This window comes from Lynx canadensis, chromosome X (genome assembly GCF_007474595.2).
Source record: "Lynx canadensis isolate LIC74 chromosome X, mLynCan4.pri.v2, whole genome shotgun sequence".
Lineage (NCBI taxonomy): Eukaryota > Metazoa > Chordata > Mammalia > Carnivora > Felidae > Lynx > Lynx canadensis.
In genome coordinates, this window is record NC_044321.2 from 110,118,589 (window position 1) to 110,132,361 (window position 13,773).

The window sequence follows — 13,773 nt, forward strand, 5'->3', positions numbered from 1 at the left end:
CAGTGGTCTGGCCCATGTCTCAAATCTAAATGTCAGATGTCTAAATGCGTGCACAGAAATCCTAAAATATCAAACAATCCAACTTAGCTTTACCTCCCCCTTTACCCTAGAATATAGGACCTTGTAGCCAGCCAATCCTGCCTTCCCACACCTCGAAATACTCTATGAAACTCACTCATGCCCCAAACCCCACTGGGAGCAGTGCCTGTTTGAGGTACTACACTCCAAACCATGGGTGGCCTTCCTTTGAACAAAGGACACAGGTGAACAGTGCAGGAGTCAGAAATACACAGAAGACAAAAACAGAGAAAGCGGTCAATACAGAAGCACGTTAATCAAATGGCACTGTGTTTAAGAACATCGCTGAAGATCCCCATTGGGATTCGCTACCAAACTGAGCCAATGGACCTGTGCCTCCCCCAAGAGTTAAGCAGTAAAAACCAGAGTATACCTTCTAGTCTTTTAGCTTCTAGTTCTTTGGTGTCACTGCCTATGTAGGGGTAGAGATTAAATGGGCTCACCTCATTTACCTTGATACCTACACCCGAAGCTCACTCCCCTAATAAAAGCAACCTAGTCACAGAAGAGGCCACCTTGGGGACTATGTTCCAAGGCAACCGCTCAAGATGGACACAAGGTCATATGGAAAAGCCTAAATTCCTTATTACAAAAGAATAAAGAACCCAGGGGCCACAACATATGCATGTTAAGTTTTATTAAGTTTCAAATACAAAACATTCCAAAAAGAGAAAAGTGATCTAGGATATCTAAGTTCTGTATTCAACTACCAGTTCAACAAAACATTTTATCATTGTTTCTTTTACAACCAGTATAAAGCCAGAAGACTCAAGATGGATTCTTTTCCCAACGGGAGAATTAAGTCTGCTGGGTCAGTAAACTATTTGCCAACAGCTGAATGGTCATTTGGGTATGCTTAATTTCGACTTCATATTAATGATCACTATGTTTAATTTCTATGTTCTACACTATTTTCCAGATACCTAAATAAAATCTCCAGAGCCCAAGTCATCAGAAGCATAATCCCACGTACTTTACATCATAGGATTGAGGAAGACAGCTATGTAAGTGTCAACAGCTATTTAAATTTGGTCAATACCCCCATGGTCTGGGATTAGAAAAGCCTGTCCGAAGAGGGTTAGAATTCTGGGGTTATTTCCCACAATGACAAAGATCAAAGATGATAGCGCTGATTTTACGATGAAGAAAAAAAACCTTAGGAGTTGAGTTGGTTTTTCTAACCCAACGACTCAAATCTGTTTCCTTTGGAAACATTAGCTTTTTTATACTACCAGCTCTGGTCTCCAACACAATTGGTTTGTTTCCAAGACAGGTGGTGGGGGTAAAAGCAGGCTTACCAAACAATAGTTTAAAAAAAAAAAAAAAAAAGCCAAGTGGCCCAATTTTGTTTCCAGTTTTTAAAGTGTGCTTTCAATCATTTTAGCTGTTTCCAGTTACTCTAAGTTTCCAGACACTACTCCCTTGGTTTTCTGACTAAACCCCACTTCGGGATAAACTGCACCAAAATGTTCCACTTGCTGAAAAAAATCAAACAGTTTACTGGATAAAGAGTTACCACTTATGCCTTTCATTTTTCTACTTCAACTTTCTGACAGTAGTCATCAGCCAGTTCTAAACTGCAGAGTCGTCCCCGAGGACTTTAACAGAATGAAAGCCAAACTTGTCAAATCCACGTGAAGAACCACAAGAACTTCCTACCTCCACTTACCCATTTCCTTAAATGCTCCCCTTTATCTGGTCAATTACTTTTTTTTGAAGTAACTACCACTCCCTAGTTAAGAGTGCTAATCAACACTGGTGCCTTCCTTCCTCAGATCCACAGGAACCCTCGAAGGCAAAAACTCTATTGCCTGCACCAAACCAATTCTGAGGAGTACTGCTTATGCAACTGTTGTGCCTTATCGACAATCAGCATTCTTCTGCTTCAACAACTCTGTAAAATGAAAAGCATGTGATCAGGTCACAAGATATTGTTTTATACTGGAAATTACTCCCCTCTTACCCATTCTCTAAACACATACTTTGTAGCTGGCAACATTTCCTTTAAGCTGCAAGCTCCAAGATGCAACCGTAAATACTAATTCCTTTATCACTTTGGGAATATTAAAACCATGTCACCGTTATGCCGGTAACATTACTTGTAAGTGGAACTTAGAAGCAGCTGCATCTGTTCTCCCTTTAGACCATTTGTACGGTGGCTGAGGCGGCACGAATAAAAAGGGCGTCCTCTTACAAAATTCACAGGACCAAGTTTGAACCTCATGGAAGTGAAGTCTGTGCACCTACCAAAACACTAACTGTACAGCTCCAGTCAACAACTGCTTAAGGAGACTAGATTAGCAAGCTTTGTAATACACTCAGAAGTAACTAACACAGGGCATGAAGAGGTACCAACTTCCAGTCGCAAATAACATGAAAAGTACAGCACAACATGGGGAGGGAGGGGAGCTAAGGGGCACCTGATTGGCTCAGTTAAGCATCTGGACTTTGGCTCAGGTCATGAGCTCATGGTTTGAGATCGAGCCCCCATGTCTGGCTCTGCGCTGAGAGCGCGGAGGCTGCTTGGGATTCTCCCTCCGTTTGCACACACGCTTGCTTGCAAACTTAAAAAAAAAAAAAAAAAAAAAAAAGCTAAGATCACTTGACTGAGCCACTAATGGCAATCTACCTGTTTCACCTCACCCTCCATTCTAATGGATAACTTAACGCGCCAGGTGTAAAATACATTACAGCACTTAACTTTATCCTCCTCACCCACGTTAGGTTATCCTACCCCGTAGGGAGAACTTACAACTGTCACAGCTATGCAAACAGGCAAAGCTACATAATTTGTATCTATAAAGGCCATGGCTTTTGAAACTTACCTTAGCATTTGATTTCTCTTGCTGTGAGGTTTATGTAGTGTGAATAAATCAGCACTCCAACCATAAGGACCAAAATCCTCAACCTGTAAAAATTAAATAGGTAAACTAGTTATCTCTCTTAAAGGAAATTCTTCAAAACTTGCCTACAACTGCTCTTTTCCAGAAAGAAAAGGCAAGTTCAGACTTGCAGCTTAACGTATTTCATGTTCTACTAATTCTCTTAAGTGGTGGAAGATTCACTGGCTTGGGATGGACTGGAATGGCTTAAAATGGTTAAGTCGCATGGCTTATGGATTCTCATTCTGTTCCAATGGTGCACTGCCATGTTAAATCCATAAGTTGAACGGACAAAACTTATTTGAAGGAATAAGTGCATTGTAAGGATTTTTAGTTGGAGGTCTTCAAGTTTACTATATTCAAGAGCATCTTTTTCAACTTCATGGCTGGACCTGGGTCATGCTGCCTCAGGTTTTGCTTTTTAAAGACCACTTTGCAATAGATTTTCTCCATACAGTGTAGTTCCGTAGAACTAAAAACAAGTCAGGCATCCAACTAAATGTCAAGTTTGCAATGGCTTACAGGGGCAAGAGTGGGACCCCAAACTTAAGCCATTTCCTACATTGACTAAAAGGCTATTTTGAAAAATGTTAAAACATACGAAGCATGTTTAAAGGTCTTCATCAAAAATACTTAAAAAAAAAAAAAAAAGGCACCCCCTCCCAAGCCCCAGATCGCTATTGGTAAACAACAGCTGTATTATTAAGGCCTTTAAGTGTCACACATGCTTTAAAAAAAAAAAAAAAATCCATGTGTTGAATTTGGAGAACTTCTAATATGCTATCGAACACTTTGCTTTTCCAAAAGTTTTTTTTTAATCTAGAAAGCATTTCCATTGCCATGAGGTACAGTATGTCTCACTGTACTAGGAGGAAGGTAAGTGTTCAATCTCGACTTAGACGGAAAAACTAGTTTGCTTTGCTTACCATCTTTGCTGTTTCACAGGCATTTGATGCTTTAAATCTGATGTGGAATGCTGATAGATTCACTTTTTAGAAGTCATAAGCCTTTGAGAAGTTGGAGATAACTTCATTGCTTATCTATTTTCTCCTTTGCAATCAAGCTGTTCCTTAAAAGTGAGACACTACAGAGTTGCAAAAATTTGAAACAGTAAGAGCAAGCACCGTTTGCAGCTTCATGGTTGGTTTTGGCCAAACTTTTTATTTAGTATTCTGTAGTTGCTTAACACACACTTAAATGGTCTTATTGGGGGAGGGGAAAGGGGAGGTTCTTGTAGATTCCCAAGGAAATGTCAGAAAGGCAAAATATGGCCAGCATTATCCATTTGCTTTTTTGGATTTACTGGGTGAATAGCACTTTCCTTACATAAAAGCATCTGATCTCAGGTTTTTCATACTGAGAACATGGAGATTTCAGTTTGAAGACACTCTGAAATCCTAAGAGTAGCATATCCCGACCACCCTCTAATAGCTAGCTTGTTTGTATAGGCAGAAGAATTCCACCTCTCCATTTTAGATGGCTAGATGTTTGTGGAAGGTCCTAGAATTGCTTGCCTCATTTACTGGGAAAAATCAAGATATAGGAAGTGACCTTTAGGGACACTTTTACTTGGAAAATTACAACACTAGTACACAAGTCAAGTCTTAAACACATTTAACATTTGCTTACTGAAAGCAATGTCATAAAGTCAAATAAGATTAACAGATTTTACTTTTTTCCCTCACAAGAACATAAAAATTATGGAAGGGGAACTTAACAGGAAATTTAAAAAAGGTAACACAATTTTTCCTTTTAGTAGTCCTTGGGTAGTTATGACAGAAAAGGTTCCACTGTTTTGTTTGTTTCTTTGAACGGGGATTTTGGTCCAAAGTTTTGTTTGCTTTTAATATCTGCTTCTGCCTCCCCCTCTATCAGATCGGCTTCCTCCACGGCCACCACCTCTTGGTGCTCCGCGGCTTGAACTGCTGTAGGAATCACGTGGAGGAGGGTACCCCCTTTCCATAGAAGGGGGAAGCCCTCTTTCTTGTCTGCCAACCCGATCACGACCACTTGAGTAGAGATCACTTCGGCTGCTTGAGTAACTGTCTCGACTTCCACCATATCCGTCACGTGAGCTGCTGTAATCATCATAGCGACTGCTTCCACCATAAGATGGCGGGGGCCCTCGTGTAGGTGGAGCACTACGTGAGTTACCTGCAGGGTCAATGGTCAGGTAATATGGCAACACTATAAATTGTATATATACAACATTTAAATCTGAATTTACAGAATTCTTGTATTAAACGTTTACTTTCTTAACTGGAAGGTTTTAAACTCTGCCATTGCTGGCCATTAACAGGGATTTGCTCATCTGCTGAGATACGGAAATGGATGGGTTTTAATGTTTGTTTGCAAAGACTGAAGACGGTGTGTATTTCAAGAGGATATTCCAGACAGCTTGTTATTTTAGAGAAGACACTCAGACACTTTCCAGTGATAAGTTGCAATTTTGAACTGTAGACTTTCCTTCATATTGCAATGGTAAACATTTGATCTTGTTAATAAAATTTTTAAATTGTATTTTCACTGTTGGGGGAAAACACATAAGGCTGCCAATTTAAGCAAGCAAAATCCCCTCCAAAGCAAGCAAACAGCCTCAAAAAAAAAAAGAAAAACTTAGAAAAAACAAAAGCCCCTCACAAAACTAGGAAAAGCCCAGCTGATAAAGTTACCCCTTAAAAGCAAGCAAATATCCCTTAAAAAGCAAGCACCACACAGCCTAATAAAGTGGCTCATGAACCTAAAAACTCAAGCTGGTGATACTCGAAGACCCTCAACCAGTATCTTACCATAACTCTCATATGAATCTCTGTAGGAGCCTCCACTCGGATGATCTGAATAGTCACGATCACGACCATAGCCATCTCTATCACTGAAGAGAAAAACTCGTAAGCCACAGGGTAGCAATATGCAGAGCAATTTTATTTACAAGCTGTCGCAGGCTGCAGTATCACTTTACCTATAGCCTCTTGATGGGTAGTCATCACGTGAACTGGAATGACCATAGTCACGGTAAGTATAATCTCTCGGGGGTGGTGCATAATCTCTTGTATCACGAGAACTTGGGTAATCTCTGCTTGAATAGCTACAAAAACAAAAATTAACTCGGTTCACACTTTTGGCAAGTTCTCCCTTCAACCGAAATTATGGAGACAAACTACTACACTTGTCTGTTACCTGTCTTTAGTAGAATATCCGTCGTCTCTTGGGGACAAATAAACATCTCTACGAGAGGGCAGGGGTTCCCTTCGAGGTGGGCCTCCATAACTGTCTCTTCCACGTGACACAGGAGCTTAAGACAAAATAACCATTTTTAGAAATACATCCAAAGTGGGAAGCTTCGGTGAATGTGAATTTCCATCCAGATAATGAAAGCAGGGCAGTTCACTCAGATAGGACAGAGGGTATGGAACTCAAAGAGTTTCTTCCCTAAAACCCCCTTGTTCACAACGCAAGTCTTTTCAGTGCATGTTAACTTCACGTACCTACATCACCCCTAGTCCACAAGTCACTTTCATAAGCATCTTTTATATTGAAGATTTTTATTTTTAACCATCATTTTTTAAATCCCTTGTCAACCACGTGCAGGTCATGGTGGCAGAATGGATTGTTCTATAAATCCAGCATTACCTCTTCCTCCCATTCCACTGCTACTGCGAACTGGTCCTGAAGGGGCTGATCTTTTAGGAGGAGGGCCACCACTTCTTGGTGGAGGTCCTCTTTTTACTGGAAGTGGTCCCCTGGAAGAACTCATGTTAAAATTCATGGAATAACCACCATCATCTACATTAAAATAAAAAAGAAAAACCTGTTAATCGTCGTAATAATCAGAAGGAAGCTGTACAAGTTCTTTTATGCTCTATCAAGAATGACCATTTTCTATTCAGTTGGGGAGTCTTGTTTTCGTTTTCACTTCTGCAAGACTACTAAGCAGAAGGGAGTCTATCTAGACCAACCAAAAAACGGTAGTCTTTAAACTGCTTCAAAGAAAAAACACGAATGGTTTCATTTTTATATACTTAAAATGAAGGCCTAGATCAAAATTTTTCTGTGAAGTCTTCTGCAATTTTCCCCCCCCACAAACTACCTAGTTCTGGTGCCCATTTTCATATTTAAATTAGCTCTATGCCCAATGTGGGGCTCAAACTCACAACCCCAGAGATCTGGGGCTTTGAGCCAGCTAGTTACCCTACCCACTGTTTTTTTAAACACAAACTTATAATGACTTCTAGGTGTCTTAAGTCTCATGGACTTCGATATATATGCATCAAGTGTTCCCAGTATCAGGTGGAGTCTTTACACAAGGACTTAACCAACGCACACACTGGCGTGAGGTCTGCAGTTCCCAAATTCCACACCAAGCCTGAGGCAGACCCAAGTCATTACCCATGTGCCCTCCACGTGAGGGAGGTCCCCTGGTTCCTCCACTTCCTCCTCTTCCGCCCCTAAGACCTCTTGGGGGGCCTCTGCTTCTTGGGGGTGGAGGTGGTCCACGTCTGCCACTTTCAAATGACGGTTTAGTGGCTTGTTCTACCTTGATGGCTTTTCCATCTAAGGACTAAATAACATCAAAATGTAATTCCATCAACATTTAAAGAAAACCTGCAGATCCCTTCACTATGCCACATGACGCCAACGCACCCTTCAAAATAAAGTTTGTAGGTAAATTTTGCTCAATAAAAATACGGGGTCGTTTTTCCATTGGAACTTTTTGAGAATGCTACGGAGGAGTTGAACCCAAACATAAGGTCCATTGCACTACTGGTCAATAAAACATAAAAGGCCAGTCAAGTTGTTAACAAACTGATAACCGAAAAGCCCAGTTTTCAAGTAGAGAACAGAGTCATGCAACATCCTGAACTGAGACACTTTCAGAGCATAATCCCTAACTTTGCAAATTGTGAATTCACAAACGGCTAAGATCAGATGCATCTAGAAAGGCATACACTCAAAACACAACTCAAGAGCTACCCTCGACCAGATTTCAAGAACACTGTGCCAGTTTATGCACTAGAAACGGGATCATGGTGCCATCTCACCTTTCCGTTCATGTCTCTGGCTGCATCCTTAGCATCTGCTGGGCTTTCAAAGGTGACAAAAGCAAATCCTCTCGATTTGTTGGTCTCACGATCTTTCATCAACAGAACTAAAAAACACAGTTTGGGGGGGGGGGCGTTACTCTAGTTCAAATGAAATAACCAAAGCTAGTCTATAAAATGCAAGCTCAGAACTTCTTAGAGGACAAAATGTATCATGTCAGACGATCAATGTAATCAAATTCATCACAGCTTACATTTTTAATTATTCACAGCTCCGCGTAAGCCTTCAGAGAACTCACCTTCCACTATTCGTCCATATTTGCCAAATACGGCTTCAAGGGCTTTTTCATTTGTTTCTGTATTGAGGCCACCAATGAAAAGCTTTCCTGGGCGATCTGCTTCAACCATTTTTTCCCCCTGGTGAGAGTCTGTTGAAAAAGAACAGTATTACCTCCCTAGAAAAAGTTCAAGCTTATGGGACACATGTATTTATTGGCACATCTTTCTTGTTATACTATAAAATCGTCATTCCTTAAAAACTGAAGGCACCAAAAGCATTCTTCTTCCAAGCGTCAGCAGGAAACCAATTTAAGTAGTTTAGTGATAGCGCAGTTTGCATTAGACCAGTTAAAAGGCCCAAGTTAACTTATGCCTCCATTCTTAAACCACCTTGGCAATTTTAATCAACTACTCAACGTTTGAAAAAGCAGTTCTAGTTTTAATCCTACATGTGTTGCCTTTTAAGGATTCAACGATCACATCCAAATTACCCTGATGGTTTTTTTTAAGCGTGTAGCCTCATTCAAGGTCACAGGCCAGTCGGAGGACCTCTTCCAAGAACTTTGTCTTTCCTCGTTAGGATTCCCTAGTAAACCTAAGCAGAAATCTCAAGTTTGAGCCAAGTTATACCTCCCCTTCTCCACCAGCCCCTGCCCCGCCGAAAAGGTTTAAAAATAAAAAAGGTTTCGGCATCGTTTCATAATAACGGAAGGTGGAAGCGCGCATCGTATCACTCAGCACTCCATGACTGCAGCAGAATCCAATTAAAACCCGTCATTAAAAAGCGCGTGGAAAACACAAAATGGCGACACTTGGATTCAACCCAGAAAAGCCTACACCGGCCAGGGGAGTAACTTTCGCTATCGGCAGTGGCTGGGAAAATCCGAAGGGCTTCCTCTCCAAGGCCGCCAATGAACAAGGACCCGCGTAAAAGTGCACGTGCCCGTCCGTAGCGCCAGCGCCATCCCAATGCAGGTACCGCGGTGGCGCGGCCGGCCCTCGTCCCGTTCCCACCCCGGCCTCCGCCGCCACCCCCGCAGGCGACAGCCAAACTTTCTCGAGAGGCACCCGGCCGAACGGAGCCCCCACGGCCGTTTTCCCCGGACACGCTCAGCCTTATCGAAATAGGTCGGCACCTCTCGGTTCTTAAAATGGCGCCCGCCACCCCCATCTCCGGGGAGATAATCCCAAGTTCTAACGTGGCAGGAACGTAGGCGCAACGGGCGAAGGGCAGGGGAACACGTACCGGAGGGGTGACGACGGTTCCAAGCTCCTACGAGCTCGCCGGCAGGGGCTTCGTAGCAGCCCAGCACGAGGGAGGGCCGCTGGCTCCGAGGACGGAAGAGGGAAGCCGCTAGCACTACTGCGCAACGAGGGCGAACAAAGGAGACAGCAAACTTTATACTGCCCGGGAACGAGGCTGAAGGACCCGGATGGAAACCGAGCTTAGAATTTGAAACGCTAAGGGAGGGGGAGAGGTTCCCAGCCTCCCCATTGGCTGTCTTCTCTGTCATTCGCTCTTCGCTCCTCCCCTTTCCCCGGGCCCCTCCGCGTTTGGGCCGGCGCCCGTTTCTAACCGTTTCCCCAGCCCCCACCCGTGCTCCACGAACCCGCGTTTTTGCTTTCCGCTAAAATGGTTCACGGGCTGCCTTTGATACCGAGCTGAAATTTATTGCGTGTTCTAGGGGGCCGGGCACCGTGCTAAACTTTACAACCATTAACTCGTTTAATTCTCAGAACAACGTGATGAAGGTAGATACTCCTAACTGCTGATTTTACATAAATGGGAAACAAAGAAGTTTAGATAATAAAATAGATCTTCCCCAAATATCTGCAACAAGAATTGCCGGTGAATGGGGACAATTCTGAGAAATAAATGTCACTTGGGGAAAAAGAAGTACAAAACGACAGACTGATCGTTCCTTCATATAGAACAATTACTGAACACCTACTAATAAATGGCAGGCTCTGGGCTTGGCTGTCAGCATACAACCCAGAACAAGCGAGACAAGGGCAAGGCACTTACTTCAAAGGTGAAGCTCCCAAATTTGGCAGATAAAAATACAGGATGCCCAGTTAAGTTTGAATTTCAGAGAATTTTTTTCAGTATGAGTATATCCCAAAATCATATACCAAAAACTTCTTCGAGGTGTATCTTTAATTCAAGTTTAACCAGGCATTGTGTATTTTATCTGCGGTAGTCTCGTGGTGGGGGATTACAGAAATTAAAATTGTTCTAATTTATTCGAAAACGAAAAAAATCTGAATACAATTAACAAAACAGTTACCTATTGTGGTTGGGGCCAAGGAGGAAGCAAACTAGGTGCTTTGGTGGACAATATATGGGAGACCAAATTTGATATTAGATGTCACATCAGATCTGAATGGAGAAAAGAAACCAGCCATGGGAGAGCTTTTCAAGAAGAGCAAGCAGTTAAGTGCAAACTGGAAGAAAAGAGCGTGCACCAGCAAGGGACAGAAAGAGATCCAGGGTGACAGGAATTGAAGGGGCATAAAGAGAGAGCCGAGTTAGAGGTAGGCAGAATCTTCGAACCCATTAAGATCGCAGGGGGTTTGAGTGCGGAAGAAGGGGCCCCACTGGGGGCGTGCGAACAGACCTTGAGAGAGAGCACGGGGACTTGAATTAGGGTGCTGGCAGTGGAGAGAGGGAGGCAGGTGTGTGTAGCAGGTAGCATAGAATTTGTTAAAGAATCAGATGGAAAGGGGTGGAATTGAGGTGACTGAAGTCACTACGGATGACTAGGTATCTGGCTTAAATGGGGGTGGCCACTTACCAAAATGGTTGCAGACGAGCAAGTTTGGGCTGGGCGGGGGGGAGGGGGGGGAGGGGGGGTGGAGAAAGCTGACGTCCAGAGTAAAGATCAGGGCTAAATTGTCGCTTTACAAATGATAATGCAAGCCATCCGAATGAATGAGACCACCAAAGAAGAGAACAATGGGAAAAGAAGGCCCAAGATCACACAGTATTAAGTACAAAATACATACTGTATACGGAGAGAAATGGAGAGAAATAACCGTATAGGCTGAAATGTCACTAGTTCATCTTGGTGGGGGTAGGGTCTGTTGACAATTGTGACTTGACTTCTTCCCAGTTACAATTACTCTGCTTACAGGTGCATGATGGTATATGCCAGGCAGGTGGTAGTCAATGATGTTCAGGTCACGGGTGAAAGCCCCAAGGAGCTTTGGAACCAGTTCTGAATTACTGACATGACTGGAGGGAATAGTAGTCAGTAGGGTTAGAATGTGTGTTCTTTTATTTCCTAGCCAAATGATGACAAATAAAGCAAAAGTTCTGTCCGTTTGCCTTCAGAATGAGTTATGTAAATTACTTGCTGTGGTGATAGTTGGGAATTGGCCAGGTTGGCAAAAACCACTTAAACGCCCGGCTCAGCAAGCAGTCTGCACCCCCAGGAGGAACCAGGAGAAATCCCTCCCCCCTGGATTGGCAGGCACTGTCTTTTCTCTGTCTCAAATCCAGACCGAGCACGACAGCGCCTTCCCCGAGGCTCTGATTCTCAGCCAGGCCTCCCCCAGCCCAGGGCAGAACAAGGCCAACTCTACAATAAATGTCCCTGTCCCCCTCGGTCTCAAGAGGGAAATGTGCATCTCTGTGAACCAGATCGGTCTGGTCTTTGCAATTAGTGCCCAGGGAGTGTGGAGATGGACACACTTCCGAGGACAAGAAGCCAGAGCGGGGTGGCGGCGGGGGTGGGGGGGGTGGGGGGGGAGTGGGGAGGGGGGGCGCTCGTTGAGGGAATGGCAGGAGGGCATCAGTATGGCTGTAGTGCAAGCCAGGACTGAGAGGACAAAAGAAGAAGCTGGACACGGGGAGCGCAGGGCCTACTGACGAGATCCAGGTGGCCATGAAGAGGGGAGCCTTTTTTAAGAGGTGGAGCAAGGTAATCAGATTTCATATTAAAGAGATCACTGTGGGGGCGCCTGGGTGGCGCAGTCGGTTAAGCGTCCGACTTCAGCCAGGTCACGATCTCGCGGTCCGTGAGTTCGAGCCCCGCGTCGGGCTCTGGGCTGATGGCTCGGAGCCTGGAGCCTGTTTCCGATTCTGTGTCTCCCTCTCTCTCTGCCCCTCCCCCGTTCATGCTCTGTCTCTCTCTGTCCCAAAAATAAAAATAAAAAAAAAAAAAAAAAAAGAGATCACTGTGGCTGCAGTCTGGAGACTATATTGGGGGAGGGAGGAGCCGGAAGCAGAGGATTGCTGATGTAATCCTGGAGAGGGGAGGTGGGCCTGGCGAGAGTGAGAATCTGGCCAACGACAGTCCTAGCAGCAGGTCTCACGCTGCCCAAAGGGAATCTCTGAAACCCATCCCTCCCCCTCGTGGATCCTCTAGATTTTTCCCTTGGCTTCTTTCTTTCTTTCGACTTCCTCCTTTGGATTATCAGTAAATAGAGTTATAGGTTCTCTTTACTCTAATTTGTCCCTCCAGATGCCATCTCAATGACTGGCTGACAGACTGAGTCGGTATCCGGTGCATAGCAAGTACTTCATGAATACTGGTGGCCTTGTCTCAAATCTCAGTTTGCCTGCAAAGGGTTCACACTTTACTAAAACAAACAACAACAACAGCGCAGCACTCCATTCAGTGTTAAAAGCTTCAAGCAATGAAATGATTAAGAGAGAACCCTAACTTAATTCAAGAAAACGTTTTTTTTTTTTTTAACGTTTTATTTTTGAGACAGAGAGAGACAGAGCATGAACGGGGGAGGGGCAGAGAGAGAGGGAGACACAGAATCGGAAACAGGCTTCAGGCTCTGAGCCATCAGCCCAGAGCCCGACGCGGGGCTCGAACTCACGGACCGCGAGATCGTGACCTGAGCTGAAGTCGGACGCTTAACCGACTGCACCACCCAGGCGCCCCAAGAAAACGTTTTTAAGAAGGAAACTTCGGTCATCAAACTAAGGATCGCTCTGAGACGACTAAAGTGGGACTTCTGGCAGGCTTGCATTTTTACACGCAGGGCAAATGTAAGGTCACTCTGCACCCAGTTATGCCTGTTTTCCCAACTACAGAAAGATATCCTGCCACGTGTTCTAAAAATGTCTGTTATCTGGTGTCAAGCAAGAAAAAGGAAGGGAGGGAAGAATTTTATGTGATTAAAGGTTGGGAGACGTTCCAGTCCACTGAAAGTAGCCACTCTCCGGAAGATGGCCTGCTTCGCGACAATAAGTGAAAAATAAAAACTTTTTCAACCAATGTATAGCTCTGATATCGCTATACGCTGGCTGAATGAGTGAAGGTCAAATTCCACTGGACCTTTCTTTTTTTTTTTTTTTTCTTTTTACATTTATTTATTTTTGAGAAACAGTGAGACACAGCGTGAGCGGGGGAGGGGCAGAGAGAGAAGGTGACACAGAATCTGAAGCAGGCTCCAGGCTCTGGGCAAGCGGTCAGCACAGAGCCTGACGTGGGGCTCGAACCCACAAACTGTGAGATCATGACCCCAGCCGAAATCAA

At 44.0% G+C, this 13,773-nt stretch overlaps 1 protein-coding gene and 1 non-coding gene across 5 annotated transcripts; both read right to left on the bottom strand.

Moving 5' to 3' along the window:
* Positions 1-698: 698 nt before the first annotated feature.
* Positions 699-9,663, bottom strand: RBMX (RNA binding motif protein X-linked). Of its 4 annotated transcripts, XM_030305233.2 has the most exons (11): positions 9,525-9,662; positions 8,299-8,427; positions 8,000-8,106; positions 7,347-7,518; positions 6,591-6,743; positions 6,138-6,252; positions 5,920-6,045; positions 5,750-5,832; positions 3,887-5,114; positions 2,904-2,986; positions 701-1,972 (listed from the first exon to the last, which is right to left on the bottom strand). In XM_030305233.2, exons 2-9 carry the CDS (start codon positions 8,405-8,407, stop codon positions 4,804-4,806), a joined length of 1,176 nt encoding a protein of 391 aa, XP_030161093.1. In that variant the 5' UTR covers positions 8,408-8,427; positions 9,525-9,662; the 3' UTR covers positions 701-1,972; positions 2,904-2,986; positions 3,887-4,803. The 4 variants fall into 4 exon arrangements, with proteins under 4 accessions (XP_030161096.1, XP_030161093.1, XP_030161097.1 ...); XM_030305236.2 differs by lacking the exon at positions 3,887-5,114 and having other exon boundaries at positions 699-1,972; XM_030305237.2 differs by lacking the exons at positions 6,591-6,743; positions 7,347-7,518 and having other exon boundaries at positions 9,525-9,663.
* LOC115507969 lies at positions 8,181-8,249 on the bottom strand. Its single transcript, XR_003966879.1, has one exon. It is a non-coding gene; the product is annotated as a small nucleolar RNA SNORD61 (small nucleolar RNA).
* Positions 9,664-13,773: the final 4,110 nt, after the last annotated feature.

Coding starts and splice junctions, on each gene's coding strand:
- RBMX (XM_030305233.2), bottom strand. CDS start 8,407: ATGGTTGAAGCAGATCGCCCAGGAAAGCTTTTCATTGGTGGCCTCAAT. Junction 8,107..8,298: donor ATATGGACGAATAGTGGAAG/GTGAGTTCTCTG, acceptor TGTGTTTTTTAG/TTCTGTTGATGAAAGATCGT. Junction 5,115..5,749: donor AGATTCATATGAGAGTTATG/GTAAGATACTGG, acceptor TTGACCCTGCAG/GTAACTCACGTAGTGCTCCA.